This window comes from Lepisosteus oculatus, chromosome 28 (assembly GCF_040954835.1).
Source record: "Lepisosteus oculatus isolate fLepOcu1 chromosome 28, fLepOcu1.hap2, whole genome shotgun sequence".
Taxonomy (NCBI): domain Eukaryota; kingdom Metazoa; phylum Chordata; class Actinopteri; order Semionotiformes; family Lepisosteidae; genus Lepisosteus; species Lepisosteus oculatus.
The window spans coordinates 1,014,352-1,036,667 of NC_090723.1; the positions used below are offsets into that span (position 1 = coordinate 1,014,352).

A 22,316-nucleotide genomic window follows, 5' to 3' on the forward strand; every position below is an offset into this window, starting at 1 on the left:
GATTAAGAGCTAATTTGTCTGTTCTTCCATCTCAAGCTAAGTGTTGTTTTGATGTATTTGAGGCTTTGAATTAATGACTGATGCTTGAATCATTCTGAAACACATTTTATATACAGTCTTGTATTTTGTATTTAAAAATCAAATGAGTCTTCAAAAGGAATAAATAAATAGAACACTATAAAGATTGTGTGGATGTGTCAGGGAGGAAAAGGCTTTTGATGTTAGTGTTTATGAACTTTTCCTGAAAAGGGTCATCTGGAGTTGCACTCATCTTAAAAAGTATTTTTAAAAAGTAAGATAAGATCATAGTATAGACTTATACTGAAACCCTAAGAGCTTGGAAGCATCCTCTTGTCAGTTGAACCCTTATGACATTACTGCTGAAACACATCATGAGAACAGCTTCATTATCATTCTCACAAACTTAATTAGGACATAACATCGACTCGGAGGAATTGGAAGAGGTCAGTTGGATATCACTGAAAATAAGCTCTCACTATATATCTTTCTTATTCTTCAGCTTTAGTTTTTTCCACCTGTTGTTTCTTATTTCCTTTTTTAAATAAACAACATCATGTCATCAATTCCTCAGGCTAAGTTAAACTTCTATTCACATGGGGCACTAATTAATGTGAAACTATTTCAGGACTTAATTTGCTGTTAATTTAGACACCATAATAGCAGAACAAATTTGGACCCATGTTAACATTTACATAAGACCAAAAGTGCCCTATTTAAAAATTAAAGATGCGAAAAAGGCAATGGTTTTTCAACCACTAACTACCATGAAGCATCAATCAGTCATGCAGACGCTCTACAAGAGCTCCAGGGGAAAACACTACTGGGAGGACAGCATGGTGGCAGGGAAGTTAGCACTGCTGCCTTGCAGTGCTGTGGCCTTGGGTTCAGTTCCTGGGGTGCCATATGAGTGGAGTTTGTATGTTCTCCCTGTGTTTGATTGGGTTGCCTCCCACAGTCCAAAGACACACTGGTAGGTGAAGTGGTTTCTGGGAAAACTGACCCTGGTGTGAGTGTGTGTGTTTGTGTCTGTGATGGACTGGTGTCCTATCCCTGGTGTACCCTGCCTTGCTCCCATTGCTTGATGGGATTGGCTCCATCTCCCCCAGGATGCTGAACTGGATGAAGTGATTAGATGATGAGCAGATAAATAGATATCCTTTTCCCCACAGATAGAACTTTTTTTTCCCACTTGGTCGTACAGCAGTATCCCAACAGTTCAGAAGGACTTTCCACAAGGGTTTTGGATCACAAGCGCAATATTCCATCTCTGAATCTGCTGATGACAAACGTTCACTTTAGGCACAGGGTGTAGCGTACCTTTGGTCTTTTACTTCACTGAGTGGTGACATTACTCTGGAGCATACAGCCCAAATCTCTTGAACTTCCTCAAGAAACCTAGTGTGGTGTTTTTGGATGACTGTAGAGTAAAATAAACTTTCAACACATATATACCAAAAGCACGTAATCTTCAAGAAACACTGTGTCTTTAATGGGTGTATAAATACAGTATCAGTATTGTAAAGTGAGAATCAACAGCACTCTGGGACAAAGAAGGACATTGTATAACACTTAGACACAGCAGCATACAGTATTAAAAGTTATTAAAAAGCCTTGCAAAAATTGATATGAGACATTGGCCTGGGAGGAACTCATCAGAAACTGGAAAAAAAAACGTTCCTTCAAAGCAAGGTTATGCTATGATGTGGTGGTGCTTACGTGAGACCAGTGCAATGCCAGACGTGGAGAGCCAGCGGGAGGGCGAGGGGGTTAAGTGTGAGGTGGTGCACTGCGCGCTGCGACTCCTCGCCCGGGCTGTAGGGTTCACTCTGGTCCGCGCCAGAGCTGCCCCCCGCCGCCCGCCTCGCGTCTGTCTCCTCGCAGGACCCGTCCGCCAGACCCACAATCCCCCGCGCCGAGACAAGATGGAGGAGAGCAGCAGCTGCAGGAGAGCGGTGTTTGGGCTTTAGAGACTCAAAGGAACGAGTGAGAAAAGAGAGAAAAATACCGACGCAGAGAGCCACCGGCGGCCATGCACAGGTAAGCGGGGCCGGGGAGACCGGGTTTCCGCGCTCTCTGGCCCAGAGGAAGGGGCCAGGTCGGTGGGAGAAATGCAGTCGCTCTCCGTGAGGGATGCACCGAGCCGAGCATCAATTGTTTCGGTTGTTGCATGGGGCCATTTACTATGGGGTTACTGCTTAAGCGTCGCTACACCATTACGGTTATTATCCCTCGGCTTTCCCCTGTTCCAGCTGGCACACCGCGGCGAACGAGGGCGATGGTTTTTTACGTCCCAGACGAGTTATCACCATTTTTAAATCATTTTTTTTCTTGCCCAAGATCTCCCCCCGATATAAATCTGGTTGAGAAATATGTGCGCCTTTTACGCCGTGTTGTGGTTTATTTATGTAGGCCCTTTGTAATACTAGCTAGGCGGTGTATTTAATACGGGCACCATAACGGTTTGTTCAGGCATCAAAGCTGATTTTTTGCGGAAACACACGCGTTGCTTTTCGATTAGATCAAAGGCGTCATTTTTTTTCGCCGATTTTCTTCTTAATCGGATTATTCGCCCCAATCTTGATTTTTCAGATTCTGCCCTATTCATTGCGTCCGTCCTCGACACACAGTGCGTTTACTATACAAAATACTTCTCTCGATGAAGTATTTTTGTCTGCAATCAAAGCTGCGAGATCCGATTTAAAGTGCCGGAGAAACACCGTCCCAAATCAGAAATACAAAAGCACATCCGCTCCCCTCGTTGAATTAAATACCGTACGCAAGACAAATGGTCGCTAGACAATAAAGTGGTTTATGAGGTGGAATCTCGGAGGAGTTGGAGGGGATCAGGGCCAGCTGTCCCAACTACTTCATTGAAAACAACCCCAAAAATATTCAACTAATATGAGCTGCAAAAATAGCCATCGACCAGTTTAGGAAGAGTTGGGATGTTGGTGTTCAAAGGTGTCGCTCGACCTTCAGTGTTGCAGAATGTTAACCCTGTAAACCAGCACAGCTGCTCCGGGACAAGAAAAACCCCAACAAAAACTTCACCGTACAGCAGATTTTTAAACCCCTTAAAGCAAGTGGATCTTTAATGTAGGAGTGGAGGTGGTGTTGGGCACCGGAGAGCCAATTCTCATTTCTTCGGTAGCAGACGATGTGTACAGTTCACATGCGGCGAGACCGTGCTGTGGTCGGAACAATATGATATTCAAACGAGTGGGTTGGGGACGGGGGGTAAATACGTGATTCGGCTGAATTAAGCGGTAAATAAGGTTGGTTGTCTACAGATGGGCTGCGGCAGTCCCTCATTCACTTTGTAGGTAGGCAGAGTAAATATCCTGTTAGTAATGGTGAGGGGCTGGCCGGGTGCTTGCACTGGTGATCAAATTGTAAGCACGGCTGCACGCCCAGCGCCCCGAGTCTGCCTGCAAATCGACCGACCCGATCAGCACCCTTTCCACGCGAGAGCACAGTCGTGGGTGAAACAGACCCGCGCTGTGCATCAGCGCCCTCCTGGCGAAGCACCTAAGTGCAGGAGTTTGGTAGACTTTCTGCTCGTTATTAACCTTTGAAATCCTGATATTTACTATTCGTCAGCGTTGCTGGGTGACTTGGTGTGTTTTCTCGATTTAACGAGCAATTCAGTAGGACCTCTTTTTTTTTTTTGGTTGTGTCGCTCAATGTCGCTTGTATTCTGCTCGAATGCGTTCTGATTTCCTCGTCTCAATTTTAAAATGCTTTCGCCTTTCTTGCGATATCGTGTTTTTGTTTTGTTAACCCAGTTTCCTTTGAAAACAAACTTTACAACAAAATGGCCTAGCCAGGTAATTTGTTAAAAATGTTCACATTTAGTCTTGAACTTCTAGACTCAAACCACAAAGTACTCTCGACAAGAACTGGGCTTGACCCTATACAGAAGGCCACTGAGAACAGTCAGATATAGACCTGTTTTGAAAAAGCATTTTAAAAAGGCAGGCTACCTTTACTGCATGACCAGATTCTTGGGCCTGCTGGATTTGGCCAGGTTGTCCTTCTGTTACACTGATCTTTTTCTTTACTGCCTAACCAATGAAAGAGGGTTTAAAATTCCGACAGGAGTGTATTGTCTTGCACAGCTCCTGTGTGTTTTGGTGCATGCCCGAAAACGGCTCTAGGGCTTAGCAACTACTCATAGGTGCATTCAGGGCCAAATGTGCCAATGCAGATAATAGTCTTATCCGGTACTAGGCCCCGCAAAAAAGGGGCCTGTTTTTGACCATATATTTCTTATTTGTATTATAAAAACTGTAACAAAGCTATTGAATATATATAAAGGAAGAATAGGCCAATTTAGTTTTGATCACCCACCTACCCATAGTAATCGATGGGCCCCTAAAAATGCATCCACTGGAGCACGAAACAAGAGCCCAGGATCTGCAAGGACCGTGATCTGGCCCTGTGTATGGTGCTCTACTTCGACAGGGACAGCGTTTGTATTACGTTGGAAAATGGAGTCTTCTCATCAGTATATCTCCAAATTTAAGTCCTTTCTGCCATGTCTGGGCCTGCGTCTCTGTCGTGAAGCTTTGTGTTCTGCTGTCTCGTTTTGGTGCACTAATCCTGCTGGTCTTTGAGCATCTTGGAACTTGTGATCATGGTTATTTCCTAATCCGCAGCACTTTTCACTGTTTCCTCTGAAGCACTTTTTGATAAACAAATGAGCAATGTCGGCTATTGAAGTTTAGCTTAATTTTTCTTTTGATCTTTTGCTCGTTGGCTAGCAGGAGGTGGTGATCACAGTATCCTGTGTGAACCTCCTAGAAAAGTCTGCATATAATTTTCACAAAAATTCACGTCTCAGCCATTATTTGACACTTTTAGGGGACTAGTCTTAATTTCTTCAGTTCCCTGTGAGGTCATTAAGATCTCCCCTATCTGCTGCTATCAGTCATGGTAGTTTGTTTTTCAGGGCTAGGTTTTGACATAAAACCCCTGCTCTCTTGCGTTGGTTTACTAGAGGGAATTCTATGTGTTTTGTAAGCGCTCTTTCTATTGTGGTTTCAAAAAAATTCTGTTCTTCACCTTTGAAATGATCGTCACTCATTGGCTTTTCGAGATTCCCAGTGCAAGTCAGGGGTATGTCAGTTCCATAGACCTGCGGGTTTCTTTTAAACACGACAAAAAAACAGGCGATTTGACTTCTTATGTAAATAATTAGTTCAATTAAGCTGTAAAGTTTAATGCAGAAATGAAAACCCGCAGTACCTGGCTGGAATTGACTAATGTTGGTGAAAGTCTGTTATACATATTTTATAGTCACATGTGGAATTTAAGTACTGCAGACTTCAAAGAAAAGTAGGCTAAAAATTAACTTAGCGATTGCTATTTCAGAGTAGCTTTATCGGTGTTGTAAAGACAGTAAATGCGTGCAGGGGTTTGTAAAGTTCTTACTGAAAGTTGCAATTCCAGACTAGATAAAAGGTTATGGACAATACAAGGATAATGTTTTGTCCTCAGAAGTTTGATTAAAATCTAAACCTAAAATTCTAAAACCTGCTCATATTTAATATGTTAAGACTCCCCGAAACCAACTTACAGAAAGTAGAATCTTTCACTGTTTTAATGCTCTCATTGTGAAATAATGCATGAAGACAATAGGGTTGAGCTTATCTGCGTTCAGAGGTTTAAATTACAATTGGGAGACAGTGCTGTTAACAATGAGGGAAACACAAAGGCTTCCTGAGCAGAGACACTTGGGGTTCTGTGAGTGTTGGCCATAGCCTTTGATTTCTGCCTCCTACAACTGTATGCTTCAGTGAAGCCTAGCTTAGTGTTTTGGCACACTGACAGATCCTCAGTGTTCTAGGCCAGCACTAAAAGCATGAGCGGAATAATATTAATTTCCAAGAGTGAAGCCTGTTTTCCAAAGCGGTTTCGGAAAACAAAGAGCCATAAAAAAGGGAGCTCGGTGATACCACTGTTAAACAGTCCATCCAGTATTACAACTGCCTCCAAATTTATTCAGAGCCCTGATGATCTCTTAAGTAAAAGTTGGTTTAACAAAGTAAATTGGCAGCTGCGTTGCCACTCTGTAGCCCCATTTCACCAGATCTTGGGAGCGAAGCAAGGCTGGGCCTGGTCTCTGCTGGGACACGAGCCCTCTAATGGAATTCAGGTTGCCACTATAACATGGTGTCTGTGGACCTGAGGCTCTTCCCTTTGGACCTGAACTTTCAAATCATTGCCCCAGTGTGGTGACGATGTATGGGATATCCATTGCATTGGCATATTAAACTGAGGTCCAAACTGCTAAGTAAAGACACTTAGCAAATAGGAGTTTTAAGTTCCACTCTGTTCTTGCACAGCATGGCCTTCAGAATGTCCCTTTTCATTACATTGGGAAAACAGTTTCTCGTTTCTCCATCTGGTCTGCTGTGTGTTGGAGATATTGGCTTATTATAATGACTGTTGTCCGTCTCCAATATGGGTACTGCATGTCGGTGTTTCTCTTACGTGTAGTACTATTGAAATACAAGGAATTTTAGTTAGGTGTATATTCAGAGTTGTCAGTTAAGATGTGATAAATATATGAAAATAACATTTCCAAAGAGCTCAAATATATTCATACCTTGTAAATGCTGAGAATGTTGCAGATTTTGTAGCCATCTAATAGTTTCACAAAGCTTGTGGAAGTCAGTTGGTATTGAAGGATGCTGAACATAGAAACTAAACCAGTGTTTGTTTCACTGCCATGTTTTAATGGAGTCCAAAATGTGAAGAAGAATGTAGTTTGGGAAGATGCGGTCTGCACTCTCGTCGAAGTGCAACCATTGAGAATCTTCCCAAAAAAACACCTCTGGGATCATCAGGATGCAGTCGACACAGACCAGCATTCAAGGCTGACCTCATGGAGCAGGTGCCTGTGGCAGTGGGTCCTGGCAGTATGGAAAGAAAAGGCATTGATTTGCCAAATAGCAGTTAAATGACTCCTGGGCCAAATGGGACTGGATGAAAGACATTGAGTGTTTGGACAGCCTCATCAGTGGTATGATTTATGTAGGTAAAATGTAAAACTTGTGTTGAAAATAAAATCCGTACTTTATTTCCTACATCATCCTCTGGCTCATCAAGGATTTGAATTACTGCCCATTAGTGCAGTGGATAGCGTCACCACTGCTGCCTCCCATGCCTGGGGCCCGTTCCTGGTGTCCTGTCTGCTTGGAGTTTGTATGCTCTCCCCAGTTGTGGTGGGTTTCTTGTGAGTGCTCCGGTTACCTCCAACAGTCCCAAAACATACGGATCGGTTAACGGGCCTGTGAAATTGTCCCTGACGTGTGTGCGTGTTCACGTCAGTCTGCCCTGCGGTGGGCTGGTGTCCCGTCCAGGATGTACCCCGCCTTGTGCCTGTTGCATGCTGGGACAGGCTCTGGCTCCCCACGACCCTGAACTGCGTGATGAAGCAGTTAGAAAACGGATACGTTGAGATCGCTAAGGTTACAAGTGTGGATGTTTTAGATACTTGCTTGACATCCTGCTATTTATTGTCTTTATTGTATTAAGCAGGTTAGAAGATGGATGGATGAACAGGATACATTATTAATGCGTTCCATACCCTTAATCTAGAGTTTGTGATGCCTATATCTGCAAAAGCTAAACAAGAAGACAGTCTTGCCAAAATTAGTCCTGAGCTGTTGCTTTACACGATTCTCTGATATTATTGTTGCCATAACAGGCTTTCACATTAATAGTAATAAGAAAGAACACAAGTCTTATTTTTCAAGAAATGCAGAAATGTTTCAAGGAACTCTTAGCTGATTCCAATGCAAACATGGCGGGCTGGATACTTGCTTAACCATTCCCCCCCCTCACACTTTTCACCTGCAGGATATTTGCTTTTGGCTCCAGCTAGTTTTCTGCCAGTGATCACCATGAGTATTATTCAAGACAAGCTTGGCAACGAGTTCCTTCGGAATGGCAGCATGGAGCCCAGCTTCCCGCCCGGAATGATCATGTTCAGCCACCTCCCGCCGGTGACCAGCTTCACCCGCCTGGCCGCCCAGTCCGTCATGCAGGACATACCTCAGGACATGATCCTCAAGAAGGAGCGCGACTCCCCCGACGGGCCGGCTGACTTCATCCACGCCATGGGCATCAAGCAGGAGAAGACCAGCGACCACGACTACCGGCTGCCCATGTACGGGACCTCTGGGAAGAATACCGACCTGCTGGAGGCGTCTCTGGGAAACCAAAACCTACTGGTGCACGATCTGAGCCTGAGCAGAGATGTGAGTCCAGCCTCTTTGTGTTTTTTTGTTTAGATTTCTTAAGAGCTGCCTGCCTTCATGTGTAAACACAGGGCCGCATTTCTGTTTAGAAACGTCAATTGCAAGTACAGCTGTAGGACAGACATTAACATGAGATTTAAAGGGGAACTGCAGCGCTATATTTTCATATTTTGGGTTAGGAAGATTTGGCATTGATGAGTGCGTTTCAAACTGCAATAAAATGTACACAGCAACTTGTAAAACCTCCAATTTACATCACAAAATAGACAAAACTTCCTGGTACACGCAGTCCCATGTTTTGTGATTCAGAATGAGGCAACAAAACCTCTGGTGACGTGTGTGGCCCTATGAATACATCTCTTTTAATCCAATGGAAATATTGCTTTTAATTTCAACACAGTTTTGCCAAGAAATACTACTTGTTAACTCCTGAATGCAGATCACTCTGGAACATTTCTGCAGTGAAGTGTCTGCTGCACAACCTGTACTTATTCACTCGTACATCACAGTACATCAGTCACTGCAGAGACGAGTGAGCAGGAAGGGCCGCCTCATGTCGCAATTTGTGGGAACTCGAATGCAGGTTTGCGACAACATGGCGACTTGCTGTACTTTTACGAAGTTGATGATTTTTTCCTATATTCGAAATGTGTACATTTGATCTGTAACATCAGTTAATTTATTTTGTTACTGAGATTTAATAATCGGTCTGGGAAATGGGGACTGCAGTTCGCCTTTAACAAAGAATCCCAATTCACTTTGACCAAATTGGAGTTCCGCCCAAACACTGCCAGTTTGTTCAGCTTTACATCTGGCTTTTGTTTTATTCCCTTCAAGGTCGAATTCGGAGGTTTCGTAGTGTGGTTTCAGCGATGATTACATTATTTTTTTCCAGAGGCTCTTGCATCTTCATTAGAATAATGAACGTTCACAGTAGCGTTGGCTCGCATAAAAGAAGCTCCCTTCCAAGAACATGATGTCACTTCGCTGCTGTCAGCATGAATAAAGCTTGGCAAGGCGAGCGGTTAGATCACTGTGCGCCGCCGTCTTGCTCAGGCTTGCCAGCACTGCCGTTCTGCCTGACGGTAGCCAGGTTGGCTTCAGAGGTTCTTGCCAGTCGTATGAAGTCTTTAAAAACATTGTCGTCTTCCTCACTTCCTCATTGCCTTGGCTGCGCAGTGGAACCCACGCAGAGCCTTTAAGCCAGAGCTGTGCACGTGTATTTGTTGGTCCTCACTGTGGGCTATTCTCGGTTTTGGCTTGAAAGCTCGCTTTTTAGGGCTTCTCATTCCTGCTATTGGTGCACTTCCCAGTTTAGTTTTTTTATAGCCTTCATTTGTGTTCGATCTGTGATATTGGTTCAATATATTTGGAAATTGAAGAGGTTGGATGGAGCCAACTGCCTGCTTTATGAGCTTTTATTAATCAGGGATACCTATAAATGGTTAAGATTCTGTGCTGGAATTAAAAAAAAAAAATTTTTAAATCCATATTCTACCTGTGACTTAATGATGTGAATGTAATGTGTCTAATTAGGGGACTTTTTGCAGTCTTTTGCAGTGCATGCATTATTTTTTTGTCTATGCATGGTGAATGTGGTTGTTAAAAATCTCACTATTTAACAGTGGTAGACCTAGAAGGTTCAGTCATCTCCTTTTATAGAAAGCCCATCAGTTGTGCTGTGAATGGGGAAATAGGGGCAGAAGTGGTATGTTATTAGTAATAGCAAACTTAATTTTCAAAGTTTTTTAAATAAAAGCTAGAACTTCTGCCAGACTTGTAGCTAGTTTATTTCAGCTGGCCTCCAAACTCAAAACACCTGGTGTCTGAAGTCACCATTCAATCAGTAAGAAACCAGTAGTTGGAATAAGCAAGTGAGACCAGTATATTTCTTTAATTGCCACAGGTGAGAGAAGACATACTGCATATTTACCTCTTTATTCCACCTCTAATCAGCTGCTTTTTCTAAAAGGGATTGAGTTTGCTCTCTGATTTAAATCAACAATATCCCTTTAGTGATATCTTCTAGTTTCTTCTGCATCACTCGTATGAATAATGAGAATGCATGTTTTCAGAAGAAAGGTGATTTTCTCAAAAGTTTTTTTGTTGTTTAGCTGTAGGCTGTGTAAGTAAAGTTTTCTGTTAAATATATATGGGATTTTAGTCCAGATTTAGGGGTGACTTCAAACTCCACACTTCTCCAGGACAGAGACTGCATTTCACAAAATTCCAACCGGATTAGTGCAGGAAAATCAACTGAACCACAACTGGTGGTGACATCTTAGCTTCAGGAACTGGACACACCATTAGCAACTGTGATCTGAATTGATAGCTTCTGCTTTTAAGCCTTCGTTATTTATGTTTTCCCATTTTATTTCTGTCTTCCAACAGCTGTCAGGTAGGCTAGTGAAAGAGACAAAGGAGTCTTTGGGACGGAAGGCCAGGCGGTCAAATGGTGAAGGTCAGGGCGCCAAGCCGAGGAGGAAGCGTGGGGACTCCTCGAAGGTATGGACACGACCGCGGGGCTCCCCGCCCTGGCCACAGCTCTCGCGTTGTTCCTGCCCCGAGCTCCGACGGCACGCAAGGAGAGAGGCTAGGTGCTCCGCTGGCTCTGGGAAAGGGCGTGTCCCTAGCTGTCCTTCAGTACCACCTCCTCAATTTCTAAGAGAGTAGCATTTGGTGTTTTAATATTGCAGGCGTATCTTCACCAAAAAGCACACAAAACTGCTAAGCAGGCAATAGGTTACGTTTTAATAAGCTATTTACACATCCACAGTTTTAACAGTCCATTACATCTCTCTAAAAAGGCCCACTTGGCAGTGCGTTATGTAAATCTTTCAGTTAGCTTACTTCAGATTTCCTGTTCAGTCTGCCCTGGATTCTGCTTTGCTAACACAGCTGCTTTCTCACACTGTTTGAAATGTGGTGTGCGTTGTGTTCTAGAAGTTCAAGTTGTATAATTTGTTACTTGTAGACTGAGGAAGGTGTGTGTGCGATCAGTGCACCCTTTCCAGATTTAAAATATGTTCTCAGTACTTTCTCAAGATGAAAGATGAGTCCCAGTTAAAGAGCACTGTCTGCCATCTAGCTGCCACAGTAGAGTAAATTCTCCCTGCGTTAACGCACAGAAGAGAGAGAAATGGCCTGTGCTCACATCAGTTAGTCTGGGTCCCGCTGCAGGGATGTAGTTCCAGGTTCAACCCCTAGCTTTACCACTGTCCTGCTGTGTCAGCCTCAACTTTTGCTTAAGAAGAATGAGGCAATACAAAGAAAGTTAGAATTTCAGAACCTTTCTTTGGGCTGTTTGGGTAATTAGAAGTTAATTGATCCTGTGACCTTGCCCAGCCTTGTCTTGAAGGAAACCAAGATATCGTCTTCAACCTCGTGGCTGGATGGTAGCCTGTTCCATACTCCCACAATCCTCTGCCTCCTGTTCTCTGTTTTCACTGCACTTTCAAATAGTTTCCTCTTACGTTCTCCATAAAAGTCTTTTGTGAGGAACTTTGCAGCTGTTGATGGTTCTTTCACCACTAAGTTTCCGTGAATCACTTTGAATGAACAGCATATGACTACAGTGTTATTCAGTTGGATCATCATTGAATCATCCACGAAAGCCTGCTCTCTTAAATGCTGAATACTTTATGGTATACAGGTTTCTTATTTGGCTACAAAAGTCCATGCAGAACTTTGAAACTGCGAACAGAGGCTTCTAATAAACATATTTTTCCTCCACAAAATTGTTTTAGCAGTTGCTTGCAGATCAGGGGTTCCCAGCATTGCTCCTACTTTGGTTTTTCTTCAGTTAAGTCCTTGATCAAAGGATAATTAATTACTGTTTCCTACTTGAGGTTGATTTTTAAGTTTGCTTTCAGTTCCTAAAACTTTTGTTACTTTTGATACTTTTTGGGATTTGTAACCCTGTATCAATTGTATAGTTAACGTGAGAAAGCGGACCGAAGCCAGCTGTGTGCTGGGCTGGTTCTGGTTCTGCCGTGGCCGACCCTGGGCTCGCTCAGGAAGGTCTGCCTGGGAGAGATGAAGTAAGAAAGGGGGGGCAGGAGCCTTGTCCGACTGCTGTCAAGTCTTCCATGTCTGCTGAAGGAAACGGGCGGAATGAGAGTTTTTGTTCCTTGTGTTTTGCTGCAGTCCATGATGTTGGATGGGGATGGAGGTAGCCTGTCTCCAAGCTCCAAACCCCACATTTGTGATAATTGCAATGCAGCATTCAGGAGTTCCTATCACTTGCGGAGGCATGTGCTTATCCACACAGGTGAGTGACTTCATGTTGTGTGCTTTATGTGACAAGTGGGGCCTTGGTGTTTCTGGTTGTAATTTTTCAATTAGAGTAATTTAAGGTGGCAGTGAGTAGAAGTGGCACTTCTCCCGAGATGCACAGGCGTGCCATGAACGTCAGTGTTTCTTTGTGTGAGCACTTTGTGAGTGTGCGGTCATATTGCTGTCATGTAATCTCCAGAAATCAGGGCCCTTAGTAACTGTTATAGCAGCTCTTTGGTCTCTGATCAAGACTTGGCCATTCATACCTTTGCGATTGTTTTTCGTTCCTTAACATGAGCAGATCTGTGTTTTTGTGTGGCTTTTATAAAATGCAGATCAGGTTCATCAAGAGCTCTCGCTTTCTGTTTGACCATGTTGAATGTTACCTTTTCTCCTTTAAAAATCAATAAGGAAAAACTATCTTGACTTCTGAAGTAGTTTGCGCAGTCCTGTGTGTCAGGAGGAGCAGAGTGGGTTTTAAAGGGTTGAAAGTGGAACAGCGCCAGTGCTGTCAGAAGCTCCCAGTTCTTACCAGCTGGCTGTCCTTTCCCTTGTGGTCCAGGAGAGCGGCCGTTCCGCTGCGCCCAGTGCAACATGAGCTTCATCCAGAAGTATCTTCTGCAGCGCCATGAGAAGATCCACAGTGGTAAGCCTGATCTTTTGGGAGTATCTCACTGTTCCGAGTGTTGTGCTTTAGTTTTGGCTGGAGGAGGCTTTTACAAGGTTGGGAATAGCTTGATGAGAAGGAGAATGGAATATTTTTCCACTTAAAATTTGGTTTAAGTGCTCTGGCATTGAAAAGAGGTGGATCTGACTTTACACAGGAGTAGAATTCCTTAATGTTTCCGCTGTCTTTGCTAAGATCTACCTTGTTCTTACCGTGTCTTAAAATGTAGTTTTCAAGTTTATTTCCACATAGGATTGGCGCTCTCTGCAGAAGCTTTTGACTCTCCTGATGCTCTGGGTTTGGCGTCTTTCGTCAGAGCTCAGGTCATGCTGTGCATTAAAAATCAGAGCCGTGCCAGGCAAGCTTGGAGCCCGAGTGGAAAAGAATATGGACACCTTAGGTGCTAGAATCAAACCCAGTATCCTGGTGCATTAAATGTGCAGAATATCTGTGTTGACTCTTGAGTGGTTTTGCTGACTGCTTGTCTCCCCCTGCCTTCTCTGCTCAGATCAGATCACTTTATTAGCCATATTCAATTTCTTGTATTAGGAATTTGTCTTTTTTTCGCATGCCCCAATGTGCTCTCCATGAGACACACAGACAGGGAGAGAAGCTTGGGGTCAGAGCGCAGGGTCAGCCATTTCTACAGCACCCCTGGAGCAGTTGGGGTTAAGAGCCTTGCTCAGGGGCCCAGCGGAGTAGGATTCCTTTGCCGGCCGCGGGATGCGATCCGACAACCTTTCAGTCACAGGCGCAGATCCTTAGCCATAGAGCCAGAGCACCACCCGAGTCCGGGTTTGGTGCCTGTTTAGGGTTTAGTGCTGCACAGAGGCACACTGTATAAACTTCTGTGCTGTGTTGCCTCGCTGCAGGAGAGAAGCCGTTCAGCTGTGACCAGTGCAACATGAGGTTCATTCAGAAGTACCACATGGAGAGACACAAGAGGACTCACAGTGGAGAGAAGCCATATAAATGTGACACCTGCCAACAGGTAATAACTCATGGGAATTGTACTGGGGGTGTGTTCAATACTGTGGGATCTTCAGGCCTGTTCATTCTTAAACCAGAACCCTGTCAATGTGATCCTGCTGCCTCTGGTTCTAAAAATGACAATTCAGCTGGAAAACCAAAGTCTTAATTGCTTTAATAATCTAAAGGAGTCACACTTACCCCTCCTCAATATATTGTAAATATATTTCCCAGAAATGGGAAAGGGGCAGGCCTGACTTTGCAATGCAGCAGACAGGTGCACTGGAGGAGGTTGGTAGTGTATTTATCAAAACACTGTGGCTCTAGACGTTATTTGCTGTCTTGTAGAGAACCAGTGCATTCCTGTGCATGAGCACACAGCTTGTCACCTGTCATTCACCCTACGTGAAGATCCAGGAGTAAATCTGAATCACTCAGTGCTGTCTGTATCTGTACCCCGCTCTCTGATCAAGCTGAATTTCCCTCACCAAGGGCTGAGCCTGTGATTTTCTAGCGTGCTAATTCCACCTGTTCTTCCCCAGTTAGAGGAGGGTCCTACAGTGAGATCCACTCTTGGTGACTTTCTGATTTTGTCATGTGAAAAGGCAGGTGTTTCCTTCAGCAATGCTTTTATTGTTTCGTGCTGGTTTTTTTGCTACTCTGCTTCAGCTCCAGTCTGTGCAGTAGGAATGTGACTGCAAAATATAAAGATGTTGACCCTTTCGGGAAACCAGTATTGTGTCAGTGTGTGTATACATGTAATTAGAGATCATAGGTATGAGGCTCTGAACATCTGAGGAGCTCTGTTTTAGCTGATGTACGGAATGTTAAAACTGGAGTTTAAATCTTTTTAAATGCGCTCCTGTGTAGCTGTTTTGTAACTGCAGTGAGCCACAGCTGAGTCTTCTCCTGTTTGTAAACTTGTGGATCCGATTTGGAATGCCCTTGCAGGTGGGGCGCTCCATCACATTTGGCTTAGCTCAGGGCTAGAAAGACATCAACAGAGGTGAACACTTTGACTCCAGTCAGGAGTTTGTGCAGGAGTTTGTGGTGCTCATTCTGCAGGGTGTGTGGGACCTGGAGAACAGTCCTGGCACTGAGCGGGGCCGGCTGAGCATTGCACAAGCATCTGAAAATGTGCTCAACTGTAATGCCTTTTAAGATGGCTTGTACCTTTAATGCAGGAGAATATACAGCGCACTTTACACTGCAATAACAAGCAATAGAAATAATAATCGAAACATTAACATCAATCTATTGGTATTTGATTGAAAGGTTTTCTATTATCTCATTCATTTTAACTTGATGGCAGAGCAGAAGTTCCACGGAATCAAGGGGGTTTCTCTGCTCTTCCTCAGGAGCGGCTCCGTGCAGCTCCGCCGCTCTCCGGCCAGTCCGGTTGGAAGGACTTGGGTGCTCCTGCTCTCTGCTGGGTTGCCTTTGACAACTGTGTGAGGTTCCTGCAATTGAGCTTCACTGGTGACGCAGTTTCACAGTTTGTTGGGTGCTCTCCTTAGTACAGTAGTGCTCTGCATTGTCTCTTATCTTCAGCTCAGACAGATTTAGACTTGGGTCTAGTTGTTTCCCTCGCTGATGCTGGTTATGATAGCAGCTATTTTTAGCTTTCAATACTCATTAGTACACATCTGCATGCTTCAAGATATTACAGTCTGCAATAGTTCTGGAACTGAGCTTCAATCTTCCTATTTTTCTTTTTCAAAAAAAGTTCATCACACTTTGAATTCCATGCTATCTTGCTCTGTACACAATTGCAATAAGATGTCCCATGGGAGGGGAAAAAAAAATATTTCAGTGGTATTAGTCTTTTTTTAACTTTCTTAGCAGCAATTTCAATACATAATGGCAGTTGAACAGCCAGCTGACAACGGGCTTCAGACAAACTTTACTCTAGGCTGAGGCTGCTGTGGGTAGGCAGTGAGCAAAGGTACCCAACTACCCAACTCAGCACACCCTTTTATTGGTATATTTTCTGAGCCACAGGGATTGTAATACATCTTTGCAAAGGTAATTCAGAAGTGCTTCGTTGTAGGATTTTGTTGTGTGGTTTCATCCAGTACACCCTGCTTACTTAGCAATATGCTGACTCATAGCAATAAGGGGCTTATTCAGGAGGGAACTATGAGTCACAGCTCCTTTCGTAGGGGACACAAGAAGTCACAGCACAGATCAGAGAGGTTTTGAAATGAGTTTTATTATATGAACAATGCCATTTCCCGGAGAGCACCCACACAAAGTGCGTCCTCCTGTGGTGCCCTGTATTCAGGCTGTTTCAGGGGGGTGGTAGTGCGAATCCTGTCCCAGGCACTCGAGTCTCACCATGAGTGAGTGTTTAGAGGTGATCGTCGAATGTGCACCAGGATTCCTGTACATGGATTTTTCCACATATGGCACAATGGCTGTTTTTGATAAGGCTGTCCCACCTTTCAGTTATTCTTGAACTGTCTGCCAAGAGTAAATTTGCAATGACGGACACAGGAGGTGGGGTTCTGCGGTTTTGTCTTCTCTTGATGGCCATTTGCGGTGAGAATCTCGCCATTTTCACACGCGTGTTTTTCTCTCCTTCCCCCCCACAGTATTTTTCCAGGACCGATCGATTATTAAAGCACAAAAGAACCTGTGGAGAAGCCATAAAGAAAGGAATGGACGCCGGGACCTCGGAGCAGGGGGGCGCCGAGATCGGACAGGGCAGCTACGCAATCACTCAGGGAAACACAAGTGCTTCCGGCCGCAAAAAGGGCAAATCCAAAAACTCTTCCGGCGAGGCCGGCGAACGGAAAAAGAAGAAGGGGAGCGAAGCGCAGATGCCAAGTAACCTTAACCTGCAGGACTACGCCGTTGAAATTCCCATTGTGTCTTCGAGTAACAGTATGCCAGGCACCAGTATGCACAGCCAGCAGGCCCGAGCGCCCAAGCTCGTCTTCAAGAAAGTCAGCCGGAAGAACCCGGAGAAGAACGAGCTGTCCCTGGGGGACTCCCCAGCGGACCTGGTCGGGCAGAAGCTGCTGTCGGACAAGCCGGGGTCCCTGGACCTCGCTAGCAGCTCGGGGATGGACAACATGAGCCTCCTGCAGGGCTCGGGTTCGAAGCAAGGCCCGACGAGTAGCAGCAACTACGACGATGCCATGCAGTTTCTGAAGAAGCGCCGCTACCTGCAGGCCGCTGGCGGCGCCGCCGACTACGGGGTGAGCGTGGGGCACCTGCCCTCCCAGCAGACTGTCATTCAGGGTGTGGTGACCGGCGTCATGGACAGCGACGCCCCCCCGCTGAACCTCCTGGACTCCTCCCCCATGAATGTGGACATCAAGCACGACAAGTCCGGCATCCCCGACGAGGTGCTGCAGAGCCTGCTGGACCACTACTCCCAGAAGCCCGACGGCGCCCACGAGGTGCCCTTCGACCTCGCCGACCAGCACGTGGACATCCACCCCTCCGGGGACAGCGCCGAGATCGTGGCCGAGGACTCGCCCTCCTCCTCGGGCGACAAGGCCGTCATCATGCACGAGTACTCCAAGTTCCTGCTGCAGGCCCTGGAGCGGACCAGCCACAACAGCAGCTTCGCCCTGGGCCCCGGCGGGCCCTTCTCCAGCCTCTCGGCCAGCACGCACCCCGGCAGCACCTTGTTCTCCGACAAGCACGTCTACACCACACCGGCCCTGGAGTGCGGCTTCAGCCAGTCCCTGACCTCCGTGCTGCCCGCCGCCCTGCCAAAGTCCCACTTCGGGATGCTGGCCGTCGCCTCGCAGCCCAGCTTCCACCTGGGCGGCCTGGACACCGCCCACCAGCAGCTCACCCCGTCCCAGGAGCTGACCGAGCAGCTGGAGCAGCAGCAGAAGAACATGGAGCACTCCCCCACCTTCCAGATGACGCCCCAAGACCTGGGGGGTCAGAAGGATCAGGCCAAGAACCCCCCGTCCGGCTACCAGCTGTCTGGGCAGGACCTGGCCTCCCAGATCGACCCCTCCAAGGGGATCGACCTCCGAGCCACCTACCAGATCGAGAACTTCGCCCAGGCCTTCGGGTCCCAGTTCAAGTCGGGCAGCAGAGTGCCACTGGCCTTCAGCACTAACTCTAGCGGAGAGGTTGACCACAGAATACGGACTCCCGTCTCAGAATTCTCAGGGTATACTAGTTTGTTGGCCGACGTAAATGAGCCAGTTAGTACAGGAGCAAAGACCCCAACAAGCCAAAGTTACAGGTAAGGTCTTAGGTGCGACCTGGTTGGAGGTTGTTTTTGTTTTTCTTTTTTTATGTTTTAAGTAAAGTTATGTTTTAATTATTACACTGCCATTAGAATGTTTCTACAAAAGTCCTACCAGGAATGGTGTATGTGACGTCCTTCCAATGCAATTTTTTTTATTCTTTTTTTTTAAATTGTACGTAGTCAGTTTTATTCATATTAGCGTAATGATGATAGGTCAGATTGTAAAATGAATTTTAAGCAAAATTAGGGTAGCTGAGGACTGGCTTAATTATTTTTCCATCGACTTCTGTGTTTTAGCAATCAAACTTTACAATTGTACAAAATAATAAACTTGTGGCAGGGAATAGCCCAGATTTGAAATAGCAAAAAAAGATATCGTCTGTTACATGGATATTAAGTATTACTCAGGAAAATAATGACGAGTGTAATAAGGAGAGTTTATGAAGTGCAGCATGCACTCTGTTAGAGATCTAGGTTTCGACCACAGGAAAAAAGTAGCTTCAGTTCTTATTCCTTTTAGAAATGAGTGCAAAAGTAATGAACCTGCTTCCTGTGCAGTTACACTGATAACACTTTTCCCTTAGATTCTGGTACTTTTTGTTTGATGTGAAACGCCCAGTTTCTGTCAGTAAGGGCCCATATATATTTATATGAAACGGATCAGCTGTTCTGGGGCACTACAAAGCGAGAGGCGTTTTAGAAGGACATTTGTTAGCCTGTTGAAAAGAGAAGGCTCATGTTGGGCTCCGAGTCTCGGGAATCCCGGCACGCGTGTTGCAGTACGGATTGCGTACTGGGGTTCTGAGTCATTGTTTGCATGAGTGCCTCCATTTGCAAAGTTATTAGCGTAGCCCGGCCAGCAGCGGTGCCCTCCCCGGGGCCTGTAGTTAGAAGTCCTAGCATCACTGTAGCAGTAGTGTAGGGGTGACTCTGGGTGTGCTGTATGCCTGCCTAGCACATGCGGGGTGTTATTGTCGTAAGGTGAAGTGGCACGCTCTGATGGCTGGCTCATGTCTTTTCTATAGGAATCTGATAAGCACTTTTAATACCTAGTCACGAAATAACAAGAAACACCAGTTAGATTGCAGACAAACACAAGGGAACTGACCTGTGGCTAGAGGTGATTGTTTTGTATTGACCGAAGATCTTGTACTGGGAACAGGACGGGGGTTATTTCATAAACTCGCCAGGTTTCTGGGTGTTTATCATGAGCGCCGTGTGAGCGAATCTGTGGATGCCGATGACCTCTTTTGGACAGTATTGAAGCCGTTCGAACAGAAAAGGGGGCAGAGTGACTCCAGAATTAGACACTTCGAAAGGTGTCCGACTTGGTTTTGAATTTTTTTTTTTAAATCCTACCTCTGAAATCATACGTCACATTTCAGATCAAAATTTCCAGCTTCGAGGTCCCCCCTATCCCAGCAGGTACCAAGAAGTGAAAAGGGTGAGGTGCAAGATGCTTCAGATGCAAAAAAAAATCACTGGACATAAACCTGTTTACCAAAAAAAAAAGAAACTCATGCCTGATAAAGAAGTGTTATTTCTACAACTGAATTTTTGCAAAAAAAAAATGATTGCGCTGTCTTCCGTGCTATTTATTAACTGTCCTGGAATGGCAGAGGGGGTTGATATTTGTGTTTTTTTGGGGGTCCTATGTGATTGAGCCCTTTAAAAGGAGCGGAGAAAAAAAGACTGCAAGACTTGTCATATCATAGGGAACAGAAACTGACCACTCAAAAGAGGCGCTATGTTTTAAATTAGAATTGACCTTTATATACCTCATATCACTGTTTAAACGTAACCAGGGACACATGTATTCATGTATGTAGCGGAGATGCTATAGTGTGTATTAACCATATTGTATAACCATATTACATCTTTTTATGTAAACAGTGTTTACAAAATGTGGAGAAAAAGTTTTTGTTTTGCTCTGTAAAGCATTAAAAGCCAGGCAGTGTGCAGTCTCTGTAAGTACCACATTGAATTTGTTACTATGAATTTTTATTTTTTGCCATATTGTGTTTTAATATGATTTAGACAGGTTTCGTTTACAAATATGTATAAAAACACTAAACTGCTTGTTTCTTTCTTTGTTTTAAACTTCAGATCCGCATGGTATAAAAAAGATTTTATACAGCTCTTTTCCAGGTGTCTCCATACCAAATTTGTAACAGATGTTTTTTTCTCCCTGTCTATTCTTATTCTTTGTCATCTGTTTTTTTTTTTTGGTTTGTTTTGGAAGCTTGTGAACTGATTCGCAGGGCTGTACCCATTAAATAAATCTATAAATGATTAGAAAAAATAATTGTTATCCACACTTCTTGCACAAACATGAATTTGAGTGCTCAGAAAAACAATGTAGGTATTTGTAAAGGTGAATGTGGGGCAGGGGTTGAGATTTTAGTAGGGCTGTGATTTCTCATTGTCTTCTATACTAAAGGTGTGCACACACACCATTTTGGGACGGCTGTGATCCTTCCTAACCAATTGTCATCCTACTTGCTTCAGGAGTTTTAACACAGCGGAATATAGCTCTTACAGCTATATACAGATGTTCAGGTAGCACGGTTCTGTGTTCTGTAAAGTCCACTTTTATTAATGGACTTATCCACACTAAATGTTTTCAGTGGGTTTCTTTTAAGGTTTGCAGGTTACCTCACGCTAAAGACTAAACCTGAGCACAGGGTCATTAATGTGTTTTTTTATCTGCCCTGGGAAAACACTGAATAAGCATTTGGTGTATCTTGCCAATTGTTTTGATTTTCAAATTGTACTGGATATGTTTGGTTCTGAGAGTTTCATAACCTTTGCTGTGCAATAAACTTCTGGCTGTTTAGTTCTTCTTCCACTGTCTACTTCTATAGCACCAGCCAATTTGATGACAACAGTCATGCTTCATGACTTAAGTATAAGGTATATTCTCCAGTTCAGTGCATGGAGCTGTTTAATTCCGTAAGTGTTTTATATAGCATGCAAAATAGAAGTGTTTCTAAGCATCTTTACTATTTACTTGAAAGAGTCCTTTCGTGTTTTGCACATTCCAGGAAGAGGTTTTCAAGGAGTTTCGAACTGATGGAATTCCAGGCCCTGTGAAAAGTATTCCCACAGCTGGTTTTCATTCAAAGTGTCATTTCTGCCTTCTTTCAAGTTCATATCGCACATGTCTGCCAGCTTAGAAGTGCTGGGTGGCCAGAGTGGTTGCTCATTCCTGTTCTCTGCTTGCTGGTTGCACCGTGTAGATTCGTGCTGATCTGTTGAATTTTTTAGTTTTTTTTTTTCAAGCATGTAACCCGCGTCCCACAGTTTCTTGGCAGGTTGGACTTGGTGAAAATTTGGAACTTGCCCAGTGGCATTCCTTTCATTCAGGATCTTGAGTGTCCCCCCCAAAAAAGCTTTCTGCTCTGTATTTGAAAGAAATGTCCATTATCTCAGTTTGTGGTGCATATTTATCTGACTAGAACACTGATAACAGTGATATCGGGTGTCTGCAGTGGTAACGTAATCAGTTTTAATAGGAGCTACTCAATGACTCATCACCAACACAGTTCCTCGGTTTGAGGCGAGAGGTACTCTTTTGAAAACATACCAGCTGCAGCTGAAAGCAACAAATCATCATGTTACTGGAGTTAAGAGACTGAGCTCCGCTAGACTGAAAACAAGAAGACCTTGCAGGAGGAAGAAGAGCCCATTCCTGTGTCTAGCACTCGTCACCCCTTTATCAATACCTCAGGCTTTGTAAAGAGTGGGGGTGCAGTTCAGTTCTCTTTCCAGAAGAGTTTATAAACTAACTAATAGTAATTTCAAATTCTTACACCTATGTAGTGCTTTTTTGGAAAGTCTAATCAAAGCGCTTTACAGGTAATGGGGATCCTCTCCACCACCCGCAGTGTGCAGC

General features: G+C 44.6%; 1 protein-coding gene across 1 annotated transcript; it reads left to right on the top strand.

The window, feature by feature from the left end:
* The first annotated feature begins 1,905 nt into the window (after window positions 1-1,905).
* Window positions 1,906-21,245, top strand: znf281b (zinc finger protein 281b). Its single transcript, XM_006638095.3, has 7 exons — window positions 1,906-2,058; window positions 7,888-8,288; window positions 10,680-10,793; window positions 12,435-12,558; window positions 13,126-13,209; window positions 14,103-14,221; window positions 16,794-21,245. Exons 2-7 carry the CDS (start codon window positions 7,932-7,934, stop codon window positions 18,417-18,419), a joined length of 2,424 nt encoding a protein of 807 aa, XP_006638158.1. The 5' UTR covers window positions 1,906-2,058; window positions 7,888-7,931; the 3' UTR covers window positions 18,420-21,245.
* Window positions 21,246-22,316: the final 1,071 nt, after the last annotated feature.